The sequence below is a fragment of the Phascolarctos cinereus genome, unplaced genomic scaffold (assembly GCF_003287225.1).
Source record: "Phascolarctos cinereus isolate Bilbo 61053 unplaced genomic scaffold, phaCin_HiC Scaffold_5;HRSCAF=322, whole genome shotgun sequence".
Taxonomy (NCBI): Eukaryota; Metazoa; Chordata; class Mammalia; order Diprotodontia; family Phascolarctidae; genus Phascolarctos; species Phascolarctos cinereus.
Window position 1 is genome coordinate 286,573,872 of NW_027555958.1, and position 27,493 is coordinate 286,601,364.

Below are 27,493 nucleotides of genomic sequence, written 5' to 3' on the forward strand. Positions count from 1 at the left end.
AAAGGGCTCAGGGCCATAGGCAGCACTATCTTCAGAAACTAATATGATTTTATCAGTGGAAATGTTATTAAAGAAAAGGTGTTACCATCAGCTTTGCTGCTGCCCCCCAAAGACCGCAGGATCCTTTCCATCTGACCTGCAGCTGAAACCTTCCTTATGTGTTGTCTCCCCCATTTGAATAGAGGCTAGTCATCGCTAATTTGTCCAGAAACCTGGCAATAGGTTCGGAGACCCAGCAATATCAGATTAGTCACGTGAATCCTCAATCCTTTGTCATTTCTTGGGGGGAGGAGGAGGTGGGGTGGTGAAGGAAGAAGGGGCAGTGGAAGCCTAGAGAAAAGAGGACAGGAGAGATGAGGATGGAGAATGAAATGCTGGATGAACTAGACGCAGCAAAGACAATTTGGGTTGTAAGTAGACAGCTTCTTCATCCGGTAGTTGGGGGGAGGGGAGTGGTCTAGTAGGTGTGTGTTTCATTATTCCCAATCATGTGATTGGTTCCTCTAAATCACCCGGAACGTTCATCTAGTTATTGGGTCAAGATACCTATGTTTCTGTTTGTGTCTTTTATTTCTAGATCTCTGCATATCTGGGTTTGTATTTTTAGGGAATACAAGATGGGGGTGGGAAGGAGCTCTTTTAACTGTTGGTTTCAAACTTAACCAGAAAGAATCTATCTTCCCTGAGGACTGAGCAAGATAAAATGGGCTTTTAAAGTTAGGTTGAAGTGGACTTTCATCACATGATCTGGGTTCCACTCCTGCCTCAGATACTTATTACTTAGTAGCTGCAAGCCACTTAACCTCTCAGGGCCTCAGTTTCCCTTTTTGTAAAATGGGTATAATAATACTTGCATTGCCTCCTACAGCTGCTGTGAGAAAAGCACTGTGCAAACCTCAATTGCTATATAAATGTAGGTTATTGTTGGAATTGTCTCAAAAAAGAAAAACAACACAACAGGCCTTTCCTTCTTTCAAAACAATTTTCATCTGCCTGGAATATTTTAGGAAAAAATGGACCTGTGCCCAAAGGCAGGGTGTAGAATCATTGATTTAGAATTAGAAGGGTCCTCGAAGGTCACCTCACCCAACATCCTCATTTTACAGATGAGGAAACTGACCCTTGCCAAAAGTAGTAAATATTACAACCTAATATCCAAATCCAAGTCTTCTGGCTTCAAATCCAGCGCTCTCTGCAGCACTAATCTGCCTTCTCAAACACCATCATGGCCATGATGTCCCAACAGAAGTCTACAAGAAAGCAAATGCCTACTATGTGCAAAGCAGTGTGCTAAGTGCTGAGGATACACACAGAAAAGGAAGACAGTTCCTGCTCTCAGGGACCTCACCTTCTAATAAGGGAGAGAACACATATGGAAGGTTTCAGTTTCGAGTCAGTTGGAAAAGTCCCACAATCCCTAGGGTGCAGTGGCGAAGCAGATGCCATTTCCACTGATAAAATTAGACTAATTTCTGATGTTGAACCATATAACAATGTCAAAGACTTTAGTGGCCAGAATTTTCTATTCTGGGATTGCAGGAGCAGTTGCCAAGCTGCATCTCCGCAGGGGTTGCTCTCCAGGATAACTGAGGGCATTGGACTAGAAGCATTGCTATTCCTAAAGCTCTTGGGTTCAAAGTCCCGGGCTCCCTCCATGACAGCCTTGAGGGAAAAGAGGAGCCTAGGTATTGTTGGTGTTTTGACTAAGTTGGCACATGCAAGAGCAGCTTTCTAGTCAGAAATTGCCCCACCTAGGCCCCTGGCACAACAGGATCCCTCCTGATGGTTCAGCATCTGGATCCCACAATAGAGAAGAGGGCTACTGATGTGACTGCAGAAGGAAGAGAGCAGAGTCAAGAAGACGTCGAGAAGTCGAGGTGGACTAGGGCGCTGGAGGTGAGAAAAAAAAAAGAGAAAGGGACAGGTAAGAAGTAGAGGAATGCTTTCAGGCGGAGGTACGAAGGAGTTGGTCTCGATAAATCCCATCCACCTTCTGACAGCTGGACACTTGATCTTCCAGGCTCCTCCTCCTGCTTTGCATATAGCTTCCTGATAGGCCCAGTGACATGACCCGGCTCCTCCCCACCCCCTCCACCGAACCTAGGGAGGGAAGAGAAGCTGCCGGCTGGGCTACCCGTCAGGCGGGCGGAATCTGCGGCACCAGCTACGGTGCTGACTCCGGCCTGAGCCGGTGGCTGCGCGCGGGCTGGGTGCGGGTGGCTCTGGCAACGTCTCCGGGGCTCCGGGAGGCCCTCGGAGCTCTCTGCGCTGCGCACGGACCCTGCGCCTCTAGTTCTCCCGCTCTCTCCCCGCCCTCCATCCTCCCTCCCTCCTTCTCCCGCCGTCCCCGCCCCCCAGCCCCTTTGTGCCGCCGCGGCTGCAGAAGACTCCCGAGCCTCCCCGGAGCTCCCTGGCCCGGCCCAGTCCGGCCCGGCCCGGGTAAAGCAAGAACAGTGATTGGAGAGGCCGGCGCGTCCGCCCCGTCCGGGGGGCCGATGGCTAGGGGCCGCGGCGCGGACTGGGGCGCCGCCGCCCGACCCTCCCGAGGCCCCGCCTGCCTGCGCCGCATTGTCCCGGGCCCGGAGCCCCGGGCCCTGAGCTAGGAGGGACGCCGCAGCTCCGGCCCGCCCCGGACGGGCCCATGCGGAGAGCCGGAGGTATGGAGGACTACTCCGGGGAGGATGAGGAGTCCTGGTACGACCAGCAAGACCTGGAGCACGGTAAGGAGCCGGAGAGCCCCCTGCCCGGCAGACCGCCGCGGCTAGGGGCGGGAGTGATCCGACGGGGCGCACTGCGCTCCTGGGGCGATGCGTCCGGCCAGGCTGCCCGGGGCTCTGGAGGAAACGAGGGAGCTGCCAGTGGTTACCTTGACCTGACAGCGGGCTGGGGACTAGTGGAAGTCCTGGCTTTCTCCTCTTCTTGCTCCCCCTTCTTCTCCTCTTCCTCTTCTTTCACTTCTTACCCTTCTCTTCCCCCCCACCCCAACATCCTAAGAAGTGGTTTCCTGGGAGTGGAGCATCCCCTTGTCCAGCTACCACCACACACACACACACACACACACACACACACACACACACACACACACACACACACACCCAATCTCAGGAAGGACACACCTGCCAAAGTACCTCTTTAGTACTTGAAAGAGTCAGGAAAAAAAGAGGGGGTGACCCTGAAAACTTGAGGGAGGGGGCACCTTTTGTAACATTTTGTGGAAGGGAAGGGTGATTCCTAGTTGCCTTAGCTGAACCAGCATCTCTCCCTACCACTCAGGTTGGGAGAACCTCAGTAGCTCAGGAAAGTTCCCCCCAACTTAAGGAGGATGCAACAGACCCTCTTTCAAGGACTCTGGGCTAGTCAGCAATGTGTAGTGAGGTAGTGGACTCCGAAGGAGGGCCCTTAGCACCCTCCATTCAGCTTGAAAAACGGGTAGGGGGGAAAGGGGCCGGGCCGGAGCAGGAACCTGGAGAGGCAACTGGGATCCCAAGGGAACCAAGCCAAAGAAAGTGGGAGTCAGGCTTTTCTGTAAGGGGGAACAAGGATGGGTCAGCCTCTGTGACTGGGTGAGGGGGGTGGTGGTGAGGTGGCTGAAGTGACATCACTGCTGATTCAGGAAGGGGGGAGGGAGTGTTTCCAGCAGGAAGGGAGAGAGCTAAGAGAGGGCCAGAGCTTGGCCTCATTGCAGCTGGCATCAGTCTTGGGCCCACAGTGCTAGTCTCTTGGTTAGAGCCTGGATGCAAGGGTATGATTCACGATTTTGCTCCTAGTACACGGATTCTACGCAGATCTTGCCCCTGGTCTGTTTCCTCCTTCCCTCTTATGCCCAGTATCTCACCTCACACTCTCTAGCTGACCATAGACTTATAAGGTCATATCCTTGTTCCCAGAAAGACCCCAGTTAACTAATCCCAAAGTTCAGACCTGGAAGCAAGGACTACTGATATGTGGTGGCTCCAGGCTTCAGTCTCCCTGTTGGCAAGGGCAAAGGTTTTATCGCTTTTGATCTCTGCTGGGAAGAGGACAGAGAGCTCTGAAGGTGTCTGAGATTGGTTTTCTCTTTCCTTCCTCTTCCACCAAACTTCAAATATAAGGCATCTTAAAAAAAAAAAGGCAACTGATGACGATATTACTGCTGCCTTTATTCCTATTCATAACACCCTTAATGAAGACTTTGGCACCCTGCCTATTCCAGATGTGGGAGGGAGCTGGAGAAATGGATTAAGATTTAATACTCTGGAGGAGAAATGGGCAAAAACGGGGACTGCCTGTACTCTCAGCCCAGCTGTGCCGGATGTTTCTTCCATGCTCCAGGAAGATTAGTGGGAGGCTGTAAAACGAGAGAAATTTAGAGGTCACTTGGTCTAGGTCCTCCATTTCACAGATAAGAAAACCGAGGTCAAAAGACATTAAATGATTTGCCAGAAGGTCCCACAGAATTCTGTATTGTTAAGGCTGGAAAGGTTAGAGCTGTGAGACTACTTGAGAAAAAAAAAGTCCCTGTACCCCAACCCCCATTCACATCCAAATAAAGTAAAGACCAAGTAGTCCTGTATCTGTTCATTACTGAATTATAGGGTTGAGGTTAGAAGGGATTATTTAGGTTAATCCCCTTATTTTACAGAAGAGAAAACTGAGGCCAAAGACATGATAGGATTACCCCTGGTGACTATAAATGGCAGAGCTGGGACTCAAACCAGGCCTGAGTTCTGATTTATTGCAGGGATTTGAGGGAGATTTGAGGCTACTCAGTTTTCCTTTTTCTATACTGAGACTTGTTGCTTCCTTTATTTAATGCCTTGCTAGGTGGTGCAGTAGATAGAGCTCAGGGCCAAGAGTCAGGAACATCTGAGTTCCTGTCTAGCCTCAGACACCTACTAGCTATGTGACCCTGGGCAAGTCACTTAACCATTGCCTGCCTCAGTTTCCTCAAGTAATAGGAATAACAGCACCTACCTTGGGATGGATTTTGTGAAGATCAAAGGAGATAATATTCATAAAATGCTTAGCACAGTGCCTGGCACATAGCAGGTGCTATATATAAATGCTTATTCCCTTAAAAACCTCATAGGATTTTTAAGAGCACTAAATGAGGTCATACATGCAAAGTACTTTGTAAACCTTATACTGTTATACAAGGTGTCCCAAAAGTCTTGGTGCTATTTCAACCCATTTAAGCTTCTGGGACATCCTGTATAATTGTCAGTTATTATTATTATATGCTTTTATTTATTGCCTTGTTGTTGTTTAGTCGTGGTTTTCTTTGCAAGGATACTGGAGTGGTTTGCCATTTCCTTCTCCAGCTCATTTTACAGATGAGGAAACTAAGAGCAATGGGGTTAAATGACTTGCCCAGGGTCACACAGCTAGCAAATATCAGAGTCTAGATTTGAATTTAGATCTTCCTGACTCCAGGCTGGTGATCTATCCACTGTGCCATGTAGCTGCCCATTTGTTGCCTTAGCTGCTGCCAAATTACCTTGAATTTATTTTTCATAAATTTTGTATATATCATACATGTTATCTCTCCTCATGAAGAGGAGTCCTTGGGGCAGCTACATGGCACAGTGGATAGAGCTCCAGCCTCGGAGTCAGGAGGACCTGAGTTCAAATCTAGCCTCAGACCAGACACTTGACACTTATTAGCTGTGTGATCTGGACAAGTCACCTAACCCCAATTGCCTCACAGAAAAAAAAAAGTTCATAAAGCAGTTCATATACATTCTCTCATTTGACTCTCACAACAACTCCTTGGAGTAGGTGCTGTTCTTATCTCCATTTTACAGATGAGGAAACTGAGGCTGAAAGCTTTGTGCAAGGTCACACAACTAGTAAGTATATGAGTTGTGTATCTAGCTCACGCCTCCCCAACTCCAATACTCTATCCACTGAACCACTACCAGGGACTTTCATTTTTTTGTCTTTATATGCCCAGTGCCAAGCACAGTGCCTGGCATATGGTGGGTATTTAGTAAATGTTTATTGATTGCTGCAGACTCAAAGTGAATGCAAAAGTAAACACAGACAAAAAAGAAAAGGAAAGTTTAAAAAAAAAGTATGCTTCGACCCGCATTCAGACTCTATTAGTTCTTTCTCTGAAGGTGGATAGCATTTTTCATCATAAGTTCAGGGCACTTTCAAAAAGAAAATCAACTGTTTATGTTCCTACATGGAAAGATGATATTAGTAATTCATGAGATCTTTATCAGTATTAGGGTAGTTGGAGGAAAAAATATGGATAGATAGATAGATAGATAGATAGATAGATAGATAGATAGATAGATAGAGGGCACAGGGTGAGTTGAAGATTAAGGGGTGATATCTAAAAATAAAATTAAGGGGTGAGAAAGGATTATACTGGGAGAAGAAGAAAGAGAGAAGTAGAATGGGTAAATTATCTTCCATAAAACAGACAAGAAAAAGCTTTTACAGTGGAGGGGAAGTGAGGGAAGGTGAGAGGGAATAAGTGAATTTTGTTCTCATTGGATTGGGTTTAAGGAGGGAATAACATACACACCTAATTGGGTATGGAAATCTATCTTACCCTACAGGAAAATAGGGGGGAAGGGAATAAGGGGGGGGAGATGATAGAAGGGAGAGTAGATGGGGAAGGGGGTAATCAGAAGCAAACACTTCTGAAGAAGGATAGGGTCAAAAGACAGAATAGAATAAATGGGGGGTGGGATAGGAAGAAGGTAAATATAGTTAGTTTTTCATAACATAACTACTGTGGAAGGGTTTTGCATGACTACACATGTATAACCTGTATACCTGTATTGCTTGCCATCTCAATAAGGGTGGGTGGGGAGGGAGGAGGGGAGAGAATTTGGAACCCAAAACTTTAAAAACATATTAAAAATGTAACTGGGAAAAAAGATATACAGGCAGTGGGATATGGAAATCTATCCTGCCCTACAGGAAAATAAAAGGGGAAGGGGATAAGAGAAGGGGGAAGATAGAAGTGAAGCCAGATTAGGGGAAGGAGTATTCAGAATGCATACTGTCTTGGGGTAGGGAAGGGGTGAGATGGGGAGAAAATTTGGAACTCAAAATCTTGTGGAAATGAATGTTGAAAACTAAAAAATAATTAATTAATTTAAAAAATAAAATAAGAAATGCATTAAAAATTCTTTTAATGCATTCAAAGTTCATTAGAATAGGTCCAGCCACCACCATCTTTTTTTTTTTTTTTAGTTATAATGCTGGCATTATGAATAAGATGGCTAATTGGCCAAGAATCATGTCTCTTGGACTTTTTTAAAGGTCACAATTACTTAATAAATCAATATACTAAAAAAAAGAATAGGAAAGAAAATCAACCAACTTAGATCTTATTTTTCCCCTTAAAAAATTTTTTTATTGATGCTTTTCTCTCTACTCCCACTCCTGTTGAACCCTGTAACAAAGAACAATAGTTAAGTAAAAATTAACAAAAAGACAGCATCTGATTTCATATGCAACTTTCTATACCTGTAGTCACCCACCTCCATACCAACAAGAGAGAAGCGAATTTTGTCATCTCTTTTCAGGGGTCGAAATTGGTTATTCAGAGGTCATATTGGTTCATCAGAGGTCAGTATTCTTTGGTACTGTTTTCATTTACACTATTTTAATCATTGTGACATGAAAGTAAAATACATTATTTTTATTTTTAAATAGCATTTTATTTTTTCCAACTACATGTAAAGACAATTTTTAACGTTCATTTTTTTAATAAAATTTTTGAGTTTCAAATTTTCTCCCTCCCTCTCTTCCTTCCCCAACCCTCCCTAAGATGGTAAGCATGTTGATATAGGTTATATTTCCACATTAGTCAAAATACATTCTTTTAAAAATAAATGAATGAGTGATTTTTAAGGTCCAGATAATCTCTAAGGACTTTCCAACTCTAAAAGTCCTGGATGGATCCAAGCTAGCTACCTAATACTGAGCAATAATACAGGCTATCCTTTTAGCAGCTAAAGAACCTAAGAGATAAGGGAAGTCCAAACTGGATGATAGCATCCAGAGAATGGTCTAGGAGCAGAAGCTCACAGAATACTAGTCTTCAGGATCCAGTCTCTTTTACTAATGGTAATGATAGGCCTATCAATTAATAGCCTGTAGCCCCTGGATGTAGAAGATAGAAAGGAAGAGTGAAGAATGGAAAGGGTTATGGGGGAAGGTCCCATAAAATCAGACTATTGAAAATGAAGTTGTCCCTAAAAAGCACACCAAATATTTTATTATTGAAAATTACTTTTCTGAGAAAAAAATCTGAACGTTGTATAATTATAATGCCCAAGCTTGGCCATGGAGAAGATTAGAGGAAATATACCTCCCACCCTTCATTTCAGAGGTGGGGCACTATAGAGCTCAAATATTTTATATGCTGTCAGACATAGTTGATATGTTGGTTGGTTTTACTAAATCTGTTTTTTAAAATCTCTGTCACAGTGGGATGGCCCACTGGATAGGGAAGGACATGGTTAGAAATGAATGTGATGTAAAGACTTTTTTTTCATCAATAAAAATAAATTTTAGTGACCTTTTCCACTTCCCTCTCCCCACCCCCAGTGTGGCTGTTACTCGCCATTGTTTATTGTCTTGACCAAATAGGTCAGGTTCTATCACCTATGTGACTTTGAGGCAGGTCCCTGTTCTTATTGGTGGGGGGTGGAGGGGAAAAGAGATCCTAGATCCATGCTGTGTCCCCTCTGTCTGCTGCCTCAAGCACCTGTAAAAATAGAAAAGCCTATTAATTATTAAGCATCAGACACACTTTCCCCTTCCTCCTCACCAAGCATGGAGAGAGCTGTAGGTACCACTTTCATTCTCAGTAAAAGGTGGCTGCTGAGTCATGAAATGACAAGGACTTGTACCAGTGCCATGGATGACTCCTCCTGTCTTCCAACTTTTGACTTTTATAGAAAGAGGGATCTTAGTATCCTGCCCCTCAAAGATGGCCCAGACTCTAGACCCATGAGTTGCCATTTTTCAGGTCCTTAGGTAAGACTTCTGGTCTCTTTACATGGACAGTATAAGCACTTCCTCTTGAGTGAGTCTCACTGCTTCTCACTCTGCTTCATTTCTTCCTTTTCGCCTCTTTTGGAGGTAGATCTCCTTTCTGAGAGACAGAGTGGCATAGTCCATAGTACCCCTAGACTGGAAGTCAGAAAGACTTGGGTTCTAATTTTGCTTCAGGTACTAACTAGATATATGACCCCAGGCAAATCAGTTAACCTGAGTCTCAGTCAATCAATAAGCATTTATTAAAAGTCTATTAGGTGGGGGCAGCTAGGTGGTGAGGTGAATAGAGCACCAGCCCTGGAGTCAGGGGGACCTGAGTTCAAATCGGACCTCAGACACTTGACACTTACTAGATGTGTGACCCTAGGCAAGTCACTTAACCCCATTACCTAGCCCAAAAAAAAAGAGTCGATTACGTGTCAGGAACTATGCTGGAGATACAAAGAAAGAAAATCTATTTTCAAAGTCCCTACTGTCAAGGAGTTTACATTAAAATTATTTACAATATGTAAATATTGTAATAAAATGTGAATAAATATTTATAGTATACAAATAATTAGGGACATGCAAGGTATATATAGAAAATATGAAGGTAATCTGAAAGCCTGCTTATTGTTGTTCAGTCAGGCCCTGCTCTCTGTGACCCCATTTGGGGTTTTCTTGGCCAAGATACTGGAGTGGTTTGCCATTTCCCTCTCCAGCTCACTTTACAGATGAGGAAACTGAAGCAGACAATAATTAACTGACTTGCCCAGGGTCACATAGCTACTTAGTGTCTAAGAAGGCCATATCTGAACTCAGGAAGATGAGTCTTCCTGATTCTAAGCCCAGTGTTCTATCTACTTTGCCACCTAGCTGCCCTGAATGCCTGTTTCCTCACCTGTAAAGTGGAGATAACACCTCATAGTTGGGAGGCTTAAATGAAATAAGAGGATGTTAAGCAGTTTGCAAGCCTTTAAAGCACTGTATAGGGGTAGCTAGGTGGCATAGTGGGTAGACCCGGGAGTTAGGAGGACTTGAATTCAAATCCAGCCTCAGACACATAACACTCTGTGTTAGCTGGGTGATTCTGGGCAAGTCACTTAACCCCAATTGCCTCACCCAAAATAAATGAATAAAACACTACATAAATGTGAGCTATTATTATTTCTCTCTGCTCCTGACAGCCCTGAAATAAAGTCTGTCTCCTCAGGTTCGAGCTTTCTATTCTCGGTCTGTCAGAGTCGTTGTGTCCAACGAGCTCTCTCTGGGCTCCACACGCATACAGTTCTCCTACTGACTCTCTTCCAAACATGCTCAGCCAGAAAAGGGTAGAGCTATATTAGCTGATAAAATGATCAACAATGTCCTTAGCTCCCACTTACACAGTAAGTAGTTTATGAAATATCACTACATGGGCTCATGGCTTAAATTAGCTTGACACAGTTTAATTCATTAATCAGACTCTTAAGAGAGTACTTTTTACTTTTTTTTTTTTTTTGGCTTCCAGATTAGCCCCAATTCTTGGGTTCCTCAGCCCTCTCTACCAGGTCCATTCAGAGTCACATGTTGAAATTATTCACTCTGCAACCCCCATGCCCTAATTCAGGGATCCTTTTGTCCCTTGGAGGTCTTTCCAGAAGTAAGTTTCTTTTTTCCTCTGAACCATTTAACCCCATATACAATCCACAGTCCCTTCCTCTAAGCTGGTATTCTTCCTCTCTAGCATTCAAACATTTTCTTTAATAATGATGATGATGATAATAATAACAAGTAAGGTTTATGCTTGCTTTTTGTTTTTACATCAATGTAATGCCTACATATCCACACCAACCCCACAGACCAACCTCAACTGGGAATTGAACAATTGAACCCTCTCTTGTAATAAGTGAAGACAATTAAAGGGAAACAACCTAGTCAATCCATCATTTAACAAACATTAATTGCCATTTACCTCTGTTTCCTCATCTGTAAAATGGAGATAATAATAACATCTGCCTCCCAGGGTGGTTGTGAAGATCAAATGAGATAACATTTTTATGCTTAGTAAATTTTAAAGTACTATACAAATGGGTAGTAGTAGTAGTAGTAGTAGTAGTAGTAGTAGTACTAGTAATAGCAGCAGCAGCAGTAGTAGTAGCAGCAACACCAGTAGTAGCAGAGTATAGTAGTAGTAGTAGTAGTAGTAGTAGCAAATACCCAGATGAGAGAACTTAGCCTGAGAGAGGTCAAATGACTTGCTCATGGTCACACACAGCTAGTGCATGTCTGAGGCACGATTCAAACTCAGGTTTCTCTGACTCCCAAGTCCAGCATTGTCCACTGTACCACCTCGCTGCCTCTAATAAAGGAAACAGTCCCTTCTCCACAAGGTTTTTCTGAAATCATCCCCTTCGTCATCTCTTGGCAGCTAGATGGTGCAGCAGATAAAGTGCCAGGCCTGGAGTCAGGAGGACCTGAGTTCAAATCTGGCCTCAGATACTTACTAGCCGTGTGACCCTGAGCAAGTCACTTAATCCTGTTTGCCTCAGTTTCCTCATCTGTAAAGTGAGCTGGAGAAGGAAATGTCAAATGGTTTCTTGGCCAAGAAAACCCCAAATGGGGTCACAAAGAGTCAGAAACAACTGAACAACAGCATTATGGTGAGGAGGGCCACCAGGCTGCTAAAGGAGGGTGAACTAGCCCAGGTAGGAAAATGGGTCAAAGATCTCATGCCAATCTATATTGGTATCAGGCCTGTAAACTCCCTTGTGCTTCCAGCCTGGGTACGATAGGGAGACCTGGCCTCAAAAATAAATTTAAAAAATAAAAATAAGGCAAAGCTTAGATATGGCTCATGTCTGGGGCAGCGGTTCATTTCCTATACTACAGAGAGTACTCGAGACACAGAAGACTCGAAAAATTCACAATATATACAGAAAAACCAAGGATCCAAAAGAGCCCATAATACTCATCTACCTCCCCGTGAAAGGTAAAAACCCTTGGTAGGATGGACAACCGGACAGATCTTTCACGTTCTGCACTGTTTTGTTTTTGTTTTTGTTTTTTTGAGGCAGTGAGGGTTAAGTGACTTGCCCAGGGTCACACAGCTAGTAAGTGTCAAGTGTTTGAGGTCATATTTGAACTCAGGTCCTCCTGACCCCAGGGCCGGAGATCTATCCACTGGGCCACCTAGCTGCCCCCACGTTCTGCACTGTTTGAGCAACTCACCAGGTCCAGATCTTCTGGCCAGCTGGAGCATTGCTTGGGCTTCTCATCTAAAAACAGTCAATCAATCAGTCAATCAACAAGCACTTATTAAGTGCTTACTATGCGCTGAGCATACAAAGATAACAAAACAATTTCTACTCACAAGGAGCTTACATTCTAAAGGGAAAGACAACAGGGACATAAATAAATCCGGGATAAATATGAAGAAAATAAATACAAATAAATATAGAGTAGTTAAATGTGGGGTAAATAGATGGTTCAGTGGATAAAGAGCTGGGCCCACAGTCAGGAAGATCTGAATTCAAACCTGGCTTCTAGCTTCAGACACTTGCTAGCTATGTGACGAGGGCAAGTCACTTAACCTCTGTTTGCCTTAATCCACTGGAAAAGAAAATGGCAAACCACTCCAGTATCTCTGCCAAGAAAACTCCATATGGAATCACGAAGAGTTGGACGTGACTAAGCTATTGAACAAGTTAAATACAAGGTAATCTGAGAGAGAGGGATGTCGTGGTCAAAGAAATCAGGGAAGTCTTCATGTAAAAGATGATGCTTGGGTTGTGTCTTGAAGGAAAAGAAATATTCAGGGAGTGCATGCCAGGCATGTGGGACAGTCCGTGCAAAGATGTGGAGATGGGAGATGGAATATTGTGTGACAGAAAGTTCAGCTAGGTTGAGGAGTTTGGGTGGGAAAGTTATGTACAACAAAGCTGAAAAGATGGGTCAGAGCAAGGCTGAGAAAACAGCTTTAAAAGCTAAACAAAAGAGTTTTTATTTTATTCTAGAAGCTATTAATAGGATGCTACTCGAGCTTACTGAGTAGGGAGTGGTCTGGTCAGATCATGCTTAAGGAAAATCACTTTATAGCTGCTACAGGATAAGCTAGTGGTGGTGATTTCTTCAAGAAGTTCTCCTCCCAGTGACTGGCTGATAGCCAGCTGTGAAATTCTAGAACTCTTGATCTACAAGGTTATTGCCAAGGTGGCAAAGTGGATAGAGTGCCAGGCCTGGAGTCAGGAAGACATTATTCTGAGTTTAGATTTGGCCTCAGACACTTACTAGCTTTGTGACCCTGGGCAAGTCACTTCACCCTGTGTGCCTCAGTTTCCTCATCTGTAAAACAGGCTGGAGAAGGAAATGGTGAACCACTCCAGTATCTTTGCCATGAAAACCACAAAAGGGGTCGCAAAGAGTCGTGACTGAAAACAGTTGAAAACAACAACAAAATTCCATTTCTCAGGATGGCTACCTGAAGGTCTCTGCACAGGGAAGAAAACAGCAAGGTGGAAAAAAACTTGCCAGGGGCTCTTTTCTGTGAGAACTTACTAGGAAAACATCTGTACCAGCTGCAATGTGTTTGTAGCCATCATTGCCTCATGGAATGGGGGGATGGGGAAGGAGAGGGAGAGAAAGCCATTCTTCCCTTTGATGGAAGGACAAGGGAAAGAAAGCACTTTTTTAAAAGTCCAAATAAGAAAAAGTTACTGAACCTTACTTTTATATACTACCAAGGGGGTTGGAGTGGCTTCCAGGACCAGACAGACAATAATCGTCATTAGCAAAGTTTTAGGGTCAACTACACTCATCGGGTGGCCATCCCTCAGCCTGCTACTTAACTCATTATCATATGCATTATCATCATCCCTAGTTCTAAAGTAATCCAAGAGTGTATTTGTAGGTCTGTATGTTCTGTGAATCAGAGATGAAGAAGGAATGCATTCCAGGCAAGTGGGACAGCCAGGGCAAAGGTGGAGGTGGGAAATGGAATATTGTGTGTGAGAAGCTGAGAGGAGGCTAATTTGGCTGGATGGCAGAGTGCAAAAGGTTAAAAATATGCAACAGGCTGGAAAGATAGGCTGGGTTAAGGTTCTAAAGGGCTTTAAAAGCTTAGCAAGGTAGTTTATGTTTGATTCTAGAGACAATAGGAAGCCATGGCATTTATCAACCAAGGGGGAATAAAGTGGTCAGATCTGTGCTCAAGGAAAATCACTTTATAGTAGTCTTTATTAATTACTAAAATTGTAAACTCTTTGCCATTAAGAGGGTAGCTCTCAGCACCCACCCAACTTTGTTAATTATTATTTATTTGATAAAGTAGAGAAATTTCTTTTCCCATAGGCAGTTACTCATCTTTCTCTATATGAAAATTCTCAGTCTCCTAGGTTTAAATAAGCATCTATTGTTGGTATACAATTTATTAACAAAGTAACAAATAATAACACAAAGTCATACATAATTATTTATAATATTTTAACAGTGAGAAAGATCACAACCAGTCACCTCTAACCATCACTTCTACCCTTGACTTCTCACTTTTGAAACAGTCCTACCATTCAGCTTTTCAGGATACCAGTTGAAGTCTCTCCCTAAGACTCCTCCTCTTTTTTATTTACAATGCAGGGTGTCCCAAAAGTCTTAGTGCAGTTTTAAGCTTTGATAGCTTGGGATACCCTGTATGAACATTACACATATTCCTCTCAGGAAATAAATTCTTTCTCTATATGCTCTGTCTCCAGCCATGACAGGAAAATGGTATCTTCGCAGATGACAATTAAAACTCAATTTCTTTGCAAATTATTAAAACTCGATCCCCACTGACTCCTCAGGAAATAGTGGTTAAATCCTCATTGCCCACATTTTCCAAAACCTCTCGGTTTTTATAGTATCTGGAGAAGAGGCTGATATTGAAACTGATTTTACACTTATCTACAACTCCCCAGGTGCCAGCCCAGCAAAGAGCACATATCTTGGTAGCAAAGAACTAGAATGACTATGCAGCTCCCTGAGGAGTGCCTCTTTCCCACAAAGTTCCTTGTTCTGTAATATCATCAAATGAATTGCTGGTGCTTCATTGATCCAGAATGATTTCCTCACCAACCACCCCAACACAGTCACATTTATAGTCAGTCCTGTGTGCCACATTTTGATTAGGATTTAGATTAAAGTAGAAACAACCAGAGGGTAGAGGGATGAGGGTGGTGAGGGACCTCAAGACTGTACTGTGTGAGAATCAATTGAAGGAAGTGGGAATGTTTGGAGATGGTAGCTGTCTTCATGAGCTTGAGGGATTAGGTCTATATAAGTCATGTGGAAGAGGGATTAGGCTTATTGTCTTTGATCCCAAGAGGCACAACTGGAAAGAATAGGTATTAAAGACATTTTTTTTAGCTTAATGTGTGGGGAAAACTTCCAAACCATTGGAGTTGCCCACAGTTAAAATGGGTTTCCCCTTTCTAAAGATAGGGACCACCATTTTCAACGTATGTTGTAAAGATTGGGGGGGGGGGTGAATTGTACCGAATGACCTCTGAAGTCCCTCCTAACTCTGTGATTCTGTGAGAATCTACCCAATAACATCAAGGCCTTCCTCTTTTAGTATTTCACTATGACACTCCAGCTCTGTCATCCTTCACTCTGTCTATATGAGCAGGCCCTCTCTTCTGCTGGTCACACAGGTCCTTCATGTCTTCTTGTCCCCACTTGTCACACACGGGTCATCAGTTATATCCTACACTGCACTATGCCTACCATACATATTCCCATTGTCCTTTGGGCCATCTGCAATTTTGACTCTAGAAATTGTCATGTTATATTATTTTTAGCTATAGAGCATCACTAATAAGTGATGGAAGACATCACTATTAAAGAGATGGGATGTGGCAGCACGAAGCAGTTTGGAATCATTGAAGGCATTACCCAGTTCCCAATATGATCCAGTCTAATTACTTCCTATTCGATGTTATTTGTGCTCTTTTCATTCTCCCAGATGCAGCACTTGTCCAGGATATGAATGCTAGTGGACCAGCTCAGTGAGCTTGTGTGATCTGAGCAACACATGTTTTCCATCTGCTTGGGTTTTTCATATGGGTGGTTAGGCTGATTACCATGACTGTGTCTTCAAAAAGATGCAGAAGTTTTACAGAGTCCCAGGACTTGATGCGATTATCAAGGAGCATTTGGAGAATCTCACCATTAATAGACAGTCCTTCTATTTGGATTCGGGGCAATAGTAATAATAATAGCTAACATTTATAAAGTGCTTACTCTGTGCCACCATACAATTACATTACAAATGCATACATTGGAAGTATTATCTCATTTGATTTTTACAGTGGAGGAAGGGAGGTGCTACTATTATTCCCATCTTACAGACAAAGAAACTGAGGCAGACAGAGGTTATAAGTGACTTGCCCAGGGTCACACAGCTAGTAAGTGTCTGAAGCCAGATTTGAACTCGAGGTCTTAGGCCCCCCACTCTCTCCACCACACCCCCCAACTCCCCTGTCAGAACACTAATACTAGGCAGCATCTTAAGTGTCTCCATTTCTTATGCCTCACTTGATTTTAATACACAGTAGAACCATAGTCAAAGGTATATCTATAGTTGCAACTGTCTTAGAATCTTGTATGATTTAAACATGTGAATGGCCGACATCTTGTTTGAGGAGAGCCTTTAAGACTGTGTTTTATTCTGATGAATCAAAATGTTTTTCACCAAACAAGCCCAGAAGAAGCTAATATTCTTTGTACGGCTCAATCACTTGTGTGACTGAGCATTCACTTTGCTACAGAAAATCTCGAAACCCTGCCCTACTCCCTTCCCATATTTTCACAAATGATTTAATAGGCACATAAAGATTTTCTAAAAAAGAGTAAGTAGACTCTGGATTGGTGTTTGTGTCTTCTCTGGCACCTCTGCAGAGAGGGCATGTACTTTATTTCTAGTTCTTGGCTACTACAAAAAGTTCTGCTACAAGTATTTTGATGTTTGCCTTTCTTTTTATAACACTGACCTCCTTTAGGTATATGCCAGGCAGTTGAATCTCTGGCACAAAGGGTATATATACATTCTAGTCACTTTCCTTCCAGCTCTCTTCTTGAAGAACAGATTCAGGATGTAGAAGTTGGAAAAGTTTCTGAGTAATCTACAAATCTTTGTTTCTCCTTTATCCTGTACTTTCTCCTCTCTTTTCCTTTCCCTCACTCAGGCAGGTGCTACTCATGGGCCCAATTCCACCACTGATTGGCAAGAGAGCTTTGACCTCCATTTCTGACATGGGATTGTTTGCTCCACACCTTAGGCAACCTGGTTGTAGCACCCTCCCACCCCCAGGGAATCAACATATTAATGCCCAAACTTAGTTTGGACACTTGATTGGTTTAACCCACTGCAGCTCAGAACTCCTGAACTCAAGCAATCCACTAACATTAAAGGGGGAGGGGAGATGGGATGGGACACCACCCTCTCCAGCAGCTTAGATCACAGGTGTGTATCGCCGTGCAACTGCTCTTATCTTCTAATATTAGTTTTTGCCATCCTCACCTGCCTTCCCATAGAAGTCACCAAGGTGACTTGGAGAATCTTATTAAACTCATAGAATGTCTCGTCTGCAACAGATGTTGATATATAAGCTAGAGTTACGTTTATGATAGTCTGCTTATGCTCATCATGGGTGTTGCAAGGCAAGATGGTTATGTCCCATGAAATGATGTAACTGAGCTGATAATGGAACTCATCTCTCCACTTCTCAGCAAGGAGAACCCGTGAGCCACTCTATTTAACTACAACTTCTAATTTCATTTATACTGAAAATGCCAATGTGGATATGCTTCAACTCCTCAAGGAGTATATCCGCTATCTTGACGTAACAATCACATATTACAAATACCAACAGTTAAGGCTCATAGTCAATATAACAACTCTGATTCTTAGTACCTTCTGTTCACTTTCCCACAATTTATTATGAAAGAACAGTACCGAAAGCTGTTTTGTATTTTTAAATGGTTCTGTGAGTCTCCATAGATACGGATGAAATTGAGCAGCAACCATTGTTCTAGTGATGTGATATGATCAAGGCCATGCCTAAGGGAGATTAACTTGGCAGAGGTGGGAAGGATGATTTGGAAGAGGAAAAGATAAGAGGTGGAATGACAAGTTAGGAGATTATAGCAATGGTCTAGATGGATGGTAATGAAGACCTGTACTAGATTAATGACAGCAAGAATAGAGAGGAAGAGATAGAAATGGGAAACATCACCGAAATCAAGTCAGCAGATCTCAATAAATCCATGACATGGGAGGGGAGGGAGAAAGATCACCCCAAGGTTACAAACATGAGTGCTACTTTCAACCTCCTCAGATCTACACTTGGCAGCAGAGCTGGGGAAGACGCTGTTGGAGCGGAACAAAGAGCTAGAGGAGTCCTTGCAGCAGATGTACTCTACCAACGAGGAACAGGTGCAGGAGATCGAGGTAAGGAGGCTGGGAGACTGGGTGGCTATGAGTGGTAGAGAACAGCAAGACTTGCCTCCTCCTGTCCACTTCTAACACTTCACTGGTTGTTGTTGTGTTTGTCCTTCGTTCTCAAAGAGGCCCATGACATCAGGGAGTTGATGACATGACTTGCAATTGACTTTGTTTTGAATGAGGGAGGGCCGTGCAAGGTCACCAGCCTCACTTTCTCCTCCAGAGCCATCTGGGTCCAGTGCGGACATTGATCAGGACGACTGGAGATGGCCCTAGATGCAGTGGGAGACCTTGGCCCTTTTAAGCTAAGGTCTTCTCAAGTTCTCACTCTGAGTGAGGCAACCATTCAGTGAATAGGCCTCTCTAAGGAGTGAGTCAAGGGATGGCCCCTTTAATAAAAAAAAAAATCAAACTGGAAGGGGAAGACCCTCAGGATTGCTCACCAGAAGAGAAACAGTTTCTATTTACATTCACTCTGAGCCAGGAGGGCCCAAAAAATAACCATTAAATGGTGCTTGGGCAGGGACCTATTGTTGTCCAATCTATGAGCTCCAGAGGGAATTGAGTTTAAATCTTGGTCTTTGAGAGGAAAATCTAGCCTGTAAGCCCCAAGTTAAGTATGCAGCTTTTGGCCATCAAAAGTTACCTTCCACTCGTATGGTCTGATGCTGAGTGAAGTGAGCAGAACCAGGAGAACTTGTACCCAGTAGCAGCCACGTTGTATGATGACTAATTTTAATAGACTTAACCCTTCTCAGCAATACAAGGATCTAAGACATCGCCAAAGGCCTCATGGAAAATGCTATCCACAAAGAAGAAAGAACTATGGAGTTTGAATACAGATCGAAGCATACTATTTACTATTTTTTTTCTTCTGTTGTGTTTTGTTTCCTCGTTTTGGTGGTTCCTCCTATTGGTTCTAATTCTTACTTACAACATCATTAATGTGGAAATATGTTTAATAGGAATGTATATGTGTAGCCTGTATCAGATTGTGTGTTGTCGTGGGGAGGGAGGGGGAGAAAAATTTAAAACTCAAAAGCTTATGGAAGTGATTGTTGATAATTCAAAATAAATTAATTTTTAAAAATTTACCTTCCTTTGGGCAGAACACCCTCAGGTAAGGGCGCGGGAAAAGGGAGGGGAGAGGAGAGGAGCTGAGTTGCCCAATTGGAACTGGCCAGCTGCGTCCCCATTCAGGCAGCTCAAACTACTCACAGGTTGTGTTTGCCCTTCATTCTCAAAGAGGGCCATGATATTGGGGAGTTGATGACATGACTTGCAATTGACTGTCTGTCATAAAGTTGCCAAGGAGTAATAAGCTGTCATCTTAAGGTAGTCATTATTAATAAAGACATTATTTGCATTTGAGTGGAAAGGAAATTAATTACTTAGATTTTCTCCAACTAGTCAACAAGCCAATATCTATCCATTTTTCAGAGGGGCACATGCTTTAAGCCAAAAGGATGTCTTTGGAGCCAGTTAGAACCACTTGCAGAGAACCATTTGTTAAATTTTCAGTGTGAGCATTTACACCTCAGAAATTGGCAGATACTACAAATCAGGATTTGATTTATCATTTTGTTGATTGTCTAGACTTAAGAAAGTAATGAAGAAAATGTTCATTCAGATTAAGTTTAAAAGTGTGGCATGCATAGTTTTTTGGAGGGAGTTTGGGGGTTTGTGAGGAGCACCTGTTAATTAAACATTCATCAGGACTCTTCCATTTATGTAGGACTAAAAAACTATCAAATATGGAACCTCTCTTGAATATGGACCAAAAGTACTTGGAAAGTGACTAGGCTGGGAGGAACTACATCCTGGGTCATTTAATAAACTTGTGGAAGTGATCCTCTATCACTGATTTTTGGGAAATTTTGGAGAATCAATGAGATACTATGGACTTGGAACTCTTGTTCTGATTTTTGAAAGGAAGAAGGCAGATAATTCAAACTATAGGTTAGGGCTTCACTGGTAGAACCACAAGGGACCAAGATCTTTTTTTTTTAATTGGCCAGGACTCTGTACGCTTCCCTTCCTCCATTCTTTCAATATCCAGAGGGTAATTTAGACTTCTATGTCTTCGTTGGAGTTTTGTATCACCCTCCTAATCTGTTTCAGAATCATCCTTCAAAATCAAGTAAATCTAGTGATTTGAGGAACTGTGGCAAAAACCTTCACCTCTTCAGTCTTTTCCCCTGCTTTTTAATAGAACCACTCAGTTCCTCCCCCACAGTATCAGGAGAGACCTCAATTCAAATCCCAATTCAGCCACTTACTAATTGTATAGCCATAAGCAAGTCACTTCTGAATGACTGGAGTCTTAGCATCCCCATCTATAAAACTGGATTGATAGTATTAGTCATAGTACCCAGGCTCACAGGGTGCATGTGAGAAACAAATGAGTTGATGTGTATTTGCAAAACACTTTGCAATCTTTAAGGTGCCATATAAAATGTGTTGTTCCCTTACCAACACAACCCAGTACCTGACAAAACAACTAGACACCCTGCGGCAAGTGAATGAGCAGCATGCCAAGGTATATGAGCAGCTAGACGTGACCGCTCAAGACCTGGAGCTGTCCAACCAGAAGCTGGTGCTGGAGAGTAAGGCTGCCCAGCAGAAGATCCAGAGGTGAGGACACACGCGGTGGCTGTGGCTTGGGTTCTGCAGGTGGAGGCAAAATGATGCCCTCCTCATGGGGATGTATGTGTGTGATACATGTTTATGTAGAAGCCTGTGCACATAGGTACTGGGCAGTATGCTTCCCTATGGATTTTGGTGTTTGGAGCAGATATTGGACAAGTAGTTGTGGAGAAATTTCCTTCTTATGACTAGATCTAGGCAGCCAGGCAAGATCCACCATGGGTGGACTGCTAGATTTGGGAGTCAGGAAGACTTGAGTTCAGATTCTGACTCAGATACTTCCTGTGTGATGTTGGGCAAGTCACTTAACTTTGATCTGCCTCAGTTTCCTCATCTATAAAATGGGGATAATAATGGCATCCACCTCCCAGGGTTGTTGTGAGAATCAAGTGGGATCACATCTGTAAAGTGTTTTGTAGCCCTTAAAGTGCTACATAAAATTTTATACAGGATATCCCAAAAGTCTTAGTGCAGTTTTAAGCTTTTTCTCTGTCTTTCTCTCGCTCTCTCTCTCTCTCTCTCTCTGTCTCTCTCTATATATATATATGTGTGTGTGTGTGTGTGTGTGTGTGTGTGTGTATAGATAGATATACGCACAAATATGTGTATATATGTATATTGACACATATACATTAAGGCTTTTAAAATACCCTGCATGTATTCATATATTCATTACTTTATATAATTTATGTTAGACATATTGATGTGTATATGTACATATATAAATATATAGAATACACAGATAGCTAGATAGGTGAATGTATATACACATAGGTGTGTATGTATATGTATATATACCCTGTGTATATATATACATATATTCATAAATATTTTTAATGCATAGATAGATAAATAGACACACATACTACTCACATATCCATTTCAGGGCTGACCCACTGTTCTTTTATTCTACATCACCCCCTAACCCAGAAAGAGCTGCCAACATTAAGATTCCACCCTTGGTCTTTCTATCTGCAGGAAGATGCCTGGATGAGGGCCAGGCACAGAGCTGACCTTCCCCTCTGTACTGTTCTTAAAGACCCAGAACTAGAAGAAAGACATTATAATAGGATGAACAGTTTGTTTGATTTTTTTCTCAATCCTTTAGCCTGACAGAGACCATAGAGAGTCTTCAGACCCAGGTAGAAGAGCTTCAGGGACAGGTGGAAGAGCTCAGGAGTTTGGAGCAGCTACGGGTCCGAAGAGAGAAGCGGGAGAGACGTAGAACCATCCACACCTTCCCTTGCCTTAAGGAATTATGCTCCAGCCCCCGGTATGTTGGAGGCAGAGGGGGAGGAAAGAAGGGTACAAGAGCAGAGTTGGGACCTGGGAAATAGAGGGGTATATCTTGGCCGCTGATACCTTCAGGGTCTTAGGAACCAGGAGTCTCAGTGTCTCAGACCAAGTTTTGCAGACAGGGAAGGGATGGCTTTCTCCTAGACACGGCCTGCTACAAACAGAAAGGACAAGGCTTTAGCTCTTTAACTGGGACAGTTGGTTTCCTGAGAGACTGTTCCCACTGAGATAGTTAGCCCTAAAGCATGTCTTCTTCCTGGCCATCTTTCCTTCCATCTTCTCCTTTACTGTCCCTGCAACTGCCAGCCATCCCCAGGCATGACATTGCCCCTTCATGCACTCTGTCACATTATGCTTAATACAATGCATTCCTTCTGCACGGGGCCTGCTTCTCTGATGGAATGGGGGGGGCTGGGGAGAGAATCACCTCCACCCTGTTTCTACTCCATTCCCAGAAATATCCCATTCTTAGGGCTCTCCTTTCCCCAGGGAGCTCCACCAAGACATTGCTGAATGCTTGATTTGTATGTGAGGGTGATTTTCAAACAATAATTTTCAGCTCTTTTCTCCCCCACATCTGACTGCTCTGTCTAGCCATAGACTGAAAGGCCTTCTCAGCTGAATAGGGAAGTATTGTATTAAATTTATATGCAGAGGGTACCATGTATGTAATTGTACACAATTAAAAGACTATCTTGAGATTCCTTATTTATCAGAGTTGGAAGGACCTTAGAGATCACTCTGGTCCACTGAACTCAACAAGTTTATAGCTTGCCAAAGCAGATACATAACAAGCATTTTAAATGACATTCAATTCATTTATTAAGTGACTGCTGTATACAAGTGACTGTGCTAAGCACTGAGGATACAAAGATGAGGGGCTCACAATCTGCTGGAGGTTGGAAGGAGAAAATACACATGTATACAGATAAATTTAATCCAAAGTAGTATGTTGTAGGGCCAAAGGAGAGAGCCAGACAAAATGCTTTGAGAATATTTGAGGAGGAAAAGAATACTTTGGTTTGAATGGATCAGAAATCATGGAGGATGGTGGCCTTTGAGCCTGGCCTTGAAGACTGGCAGTGCACATCAGACTCAATACAAAGTGAGTTAAATTGATACAGTCTGAGAGTTTCCAATCTAAGAAAATACAGATTATAAAGAGAAAGACGTTAAGATATATTAAACACGGGGCAGCGAGGTGGCGCAGTGGATAGAGCACCGGCCCTGAAGTCAGGAGTTCAAATCCAGCCTCAGACCAAACACTTCACACTAGCTGTGTGACCCTAGGCAAGTCATTTAACCCCAGCTGCCTTAAAAAAAAAAAAAGATACATTAAACAAATTGTTTTCATTACCTACATTTAGTGAGGCAGTGAGAAATAAGATGTTTTTCACACAGGCTAGAAGCTGGAGAAAGTCTATACCCATCTACATTCTTTAAAGAATTCTTTACAGAATAAAACGTTCTTTGGCTGGGCGTTTTATAGGAGGAAGGAATTAATTACCATGATCCCAGTGACCCAGTTCTACCTTCCCAGGTATGAGGATGCCTTCCGCTTGCATAGCTCCTCAATGGATCTGAGCCCCAAGCCCTTGGAGCGGGAGAACGAGCAGCTGCAGGCCATCGTCAGCTCCCTGCGTTCCCAGGTGAGCCAGGAGAAGCAGCGGAAGGAGCGGGCGGAGCGGGAGTACACCTCGGTGATCCAGGAGTACTCGGAGCTGGAGCGGCGGGTATGTGAGATGGAAGGCTGCAAACTTCGGGTGCAGGAGCTGGAGGCCGAGGTGCTGGAGCTACAGCAGATGAAGCAGGTGAAGACGTACCTCCTGAGCCGGGAGGACAACTTGTCCGAGGCCTTGCTGGAACCTCTCAACAACGCGCCAGAGGCAGATGATCCCGAGCTTGGCGGGGACGGGACAGCGGGTAAAGACGGGGTCCCGTCACCAGCAGCCTCCCCCGGTCATTCGGTGCGCAAGAGCTGCAGTGATACGGCCCTCAATGCCATCATGGCCAAAGACCTGGCCAGTCGCCACATGGGCAACTACATCCTGCACGCCAACAGCGTGCGCAAGCGGGGCATGTCCATCCTGCGGGAGGTGGACGAACAGTACCACGCTCTGCTGGAGAAGTACGAGGAGCTGCTGAGCAAGTGTAGGCAGCACAAAGATGGGGTGCGGCACACCGGGGTGCAGACCTCCCGCCCCATCTCCCGAGACAGCTCCTGCCGTGACTTCCGGGCCGGGGAGGAGGGCCTGGGGGAAGACTGGGGAGGGGGAAAGCAGGGCGAGAAGAGCCTTATTCAGCACGTGGAGGCTGTGGACAAGAGGCTGGAGCAGAGCCAGCCTGAGTACAAGGCCCTCTTCAAGGAGATTTTTTCCCGGATCCAGAAGACCAAGGCAGATATTAATGCCAGCAAGGTCAAGACCCATAGTAGCAAGTGAGCCCTGCCTGCTTCCCAAACCCCCTTGCTCTTGCCCCAGTCCTCTTCTTCCCCCCAGGATACAAGGTACCCCCACCTCCTTTCTCTAGCTTTCTGTAAAAGGGAGCCCTTTCCGACTTCCGAGTTGGAATGTGATGCTATCACTCCAAGCTGGAAGGGCTCCCTGAAAGAATTGGGAGTTGGGGGAAGGGAGAAACCTCATAAGAGAACACAGTAGTTTATGATGGTTCCAGAGACACCTAAAGAATACCCCTCCCCCATTCCTGGGGCGGGGAGCAGGAGTTTGGGAAGCACTGGGGAGCAAGAGGTAGGAAGACAAACTGACCCCATTTCTCAGGAGCTCCCAATCACCCTTTGTGTCAGCCTGATGAAGCATCCCAGAGTTTAAAAGCCAGACATCCCAGGAGAAGCCCCTCTCTCCCCAACCCTCTGGCTTCAGGCCATGTAGCTGGTTCTCAGACATACGGCCAACTTTCTTTTCAAAGCCATTCTGGATCTGGGGGATTATTTTTTTCTTATTATTCTAGGTTCTCCCCCCCACCCCCCACCAAGACTGGATGCACTTGAAGTGAGACCACCCAGAGCTGCCTCCTGCAGTCCTGATTGGTTTCCTGGACCCATACCCAACACCCTAGCTGGGAATGCCACCCCAAACCCAGGTTTTTCATCACTCCATTTTTGGCATCTGCCATTTGGTCAAGGTCATCCCTGTCAGGTTGGAGACAGACAGCCCTCCTCTAGGCAGAAAGCCCCCTCTGAGAGAAGAGAGAGCCCCTGCTGCCACCCCAGATCTGGGAGCCAGCTGTCTGTGTCCCCTGGGATGTCCTGGCTACCCCTCAGGAGCCAGCCCAGCACCGTGTCTGTAGCAAGTGAGCTCTGGGGAGGAAGAGGAGAGACCCTCACCCAGCTTTGAAGGAGCTGAAACTCCTCTGCTTACCATTCTCCAGCCTTCCCTGAAAATGCCTCTGAGGGGAATCCCAACTTGAGGGGATGCCCCTCGTGGCAGTTGGGATCCCCTGACTAGCATTGTAGCAGAACCACTTCTTTCTCATGTGAGCGCGTGTGGTTTCTTACCTTCCCCACCCCAGACTTCACTATGTCTGCCCCTATCTCAGGGACCATGATATCTCATTCACATACTCCATCCAGTGCCCACTCCTGGGTATATACAACCAGCATGTTACTCGAGCTTCACCTTCTAGCCTGTCACTCCTGGGGCCAGCCTTAACAGACTGTCCATCTCATACAGTATTCTCCATCCGGTGGGAGAAAGAACATATTTTGCCTCCTGAAAAATTCCTACTTTTCACCAAGATGGCTCAGCCTCCTCTCTTATCTTCCTTTTCCCACTTGATTTGGGGGTGTGGGGAGGAGAGGCTTTGACTTTCTTCTGGGGTTAACTCTTCCTGACTGGCTGTTGCCCCTTTCTGGCTCAGTCTGGGAAGGTCCAGGGATTCACAGCCCTGCCTCCAAGCCACCAAATTTGAGAGTCTCAATCCCGTCTGCTGACCCCATAAACATTAGCAGCCATAGAGCCTGATGGAAGAAGAGAGTTGCCTGGCTCCTAATACTGGGAGCTCCCATGCCTTATTTATTTGTAACCAGAAAAGCAGTTTTCTTAAGCATCCCTGAAAGGCACCCAACCTATTCTTGAGGCATCACTGTGATGGAAGCTGGTGGCTCTGGTCTTTTATATTCCCTTGGTTTTGAATCTTCACCCTGTGGGGCAGGGGAAACTTTCCAGTCATTTGTGCGTCTCTTTCTAGCGGGATAAGGGTGAGGGTGGGAAGGAGGAACTCCATCCTGTCCAGACTCCAGCACCCTAGCATCCTACCAGCTTCACCTTTGAAGTGTACATGAGAGAAATATATTTACAAAATGCTTTATTCTCTTCTTAAATTAAAAAAAATGCATCAGGTATTCTGAAAGCAAAAGTTGCCTTCAAAGATATGGATCCTGTCTGTCTCTGTAACATTCACACATACACAACCCTCTGTTTTATTAGAAAACTTTATAGCTCAGGGTTTCTTAATCTTTTTTGTGCCATGGTCCCCTTCATCATCGTTGTAAATGTGTAAAATACTGATTATATTGAAATACAGTTATCACAATTGCAAAACAAGCTCACCAACCCTAGTTAAGAGTTCCTGTAACCTAGCTGGAAAGGGAGGGAGACATAATACCCATTTCTCTGATGGGCTGCTTCTATGTAATTCCATTCTCCGATGGATTTTCTTTTTTTTGCTCTGTTTTTTATGCTGCAGTCACTTCTCATTGAACCTAGCCACCCGGCTACCGACACACTATAATCCTCCCATATAACAAAGAAGAACAGAATTAAACAAAGCCAACCTTGTTTGATGCCATATGCAATGTTTCACATCCATAGACCCCTACTTTCCTACCAAAAGAAGGAAGTGTTTCCGCCAGTCCTCCAAAGTCAAGACACAAACATGATTTTGAGAATGAGTTTTCCTTCTCCCTTTTCATTTCTGCTGGGCTGGCTGAGAGACAGACAGAAGTTAAAAGGCCTTGGAGGGAACACCCACTGTGTGAAGAATACCAGTTAGAATAGAGGAACAGGTAAGAATTGAAAAGGGGGACTGGCCCTCAAGGAGCTTACTCTCCAGCTGGGACTATAAGTCATCCAAGGACAAGGAGGTGAGAAG

At 44.1% G+C, this 27,493-nt stretch overlaps 1 protein-coding gene across 1 annotated transcript; it reads left to right on the forward strand.

The window, feature by feature from the left end:
• Positions 1-2,635: 2,635 nt before the first annotated feature.
• Positions 2,636-26,946, forward strand: CDR2L (cerebellar degeneration related protein 2 like). The gene is made up of 5 exons (XM_021002590.2): positions 2,636-2,720; positions 18,336-18,448; positions 20,928-21,076; positions 22,197-22,361; positions 23,925-26,946. Exons 1-5 carry the CDS (start codon positions 2,642-2,644, stop codon positions 24,823-24,825), a joined length of 1,407 nt encoding a protein of 468 aa, XP_020858249.1. The 5' UTR covers positions 2,636-2,641; the 3' UTR covers positions 24,826-26,946.
• The last annotated feature ends 547 nt before the right edge of the window (positions 26,947-27,493 follow it).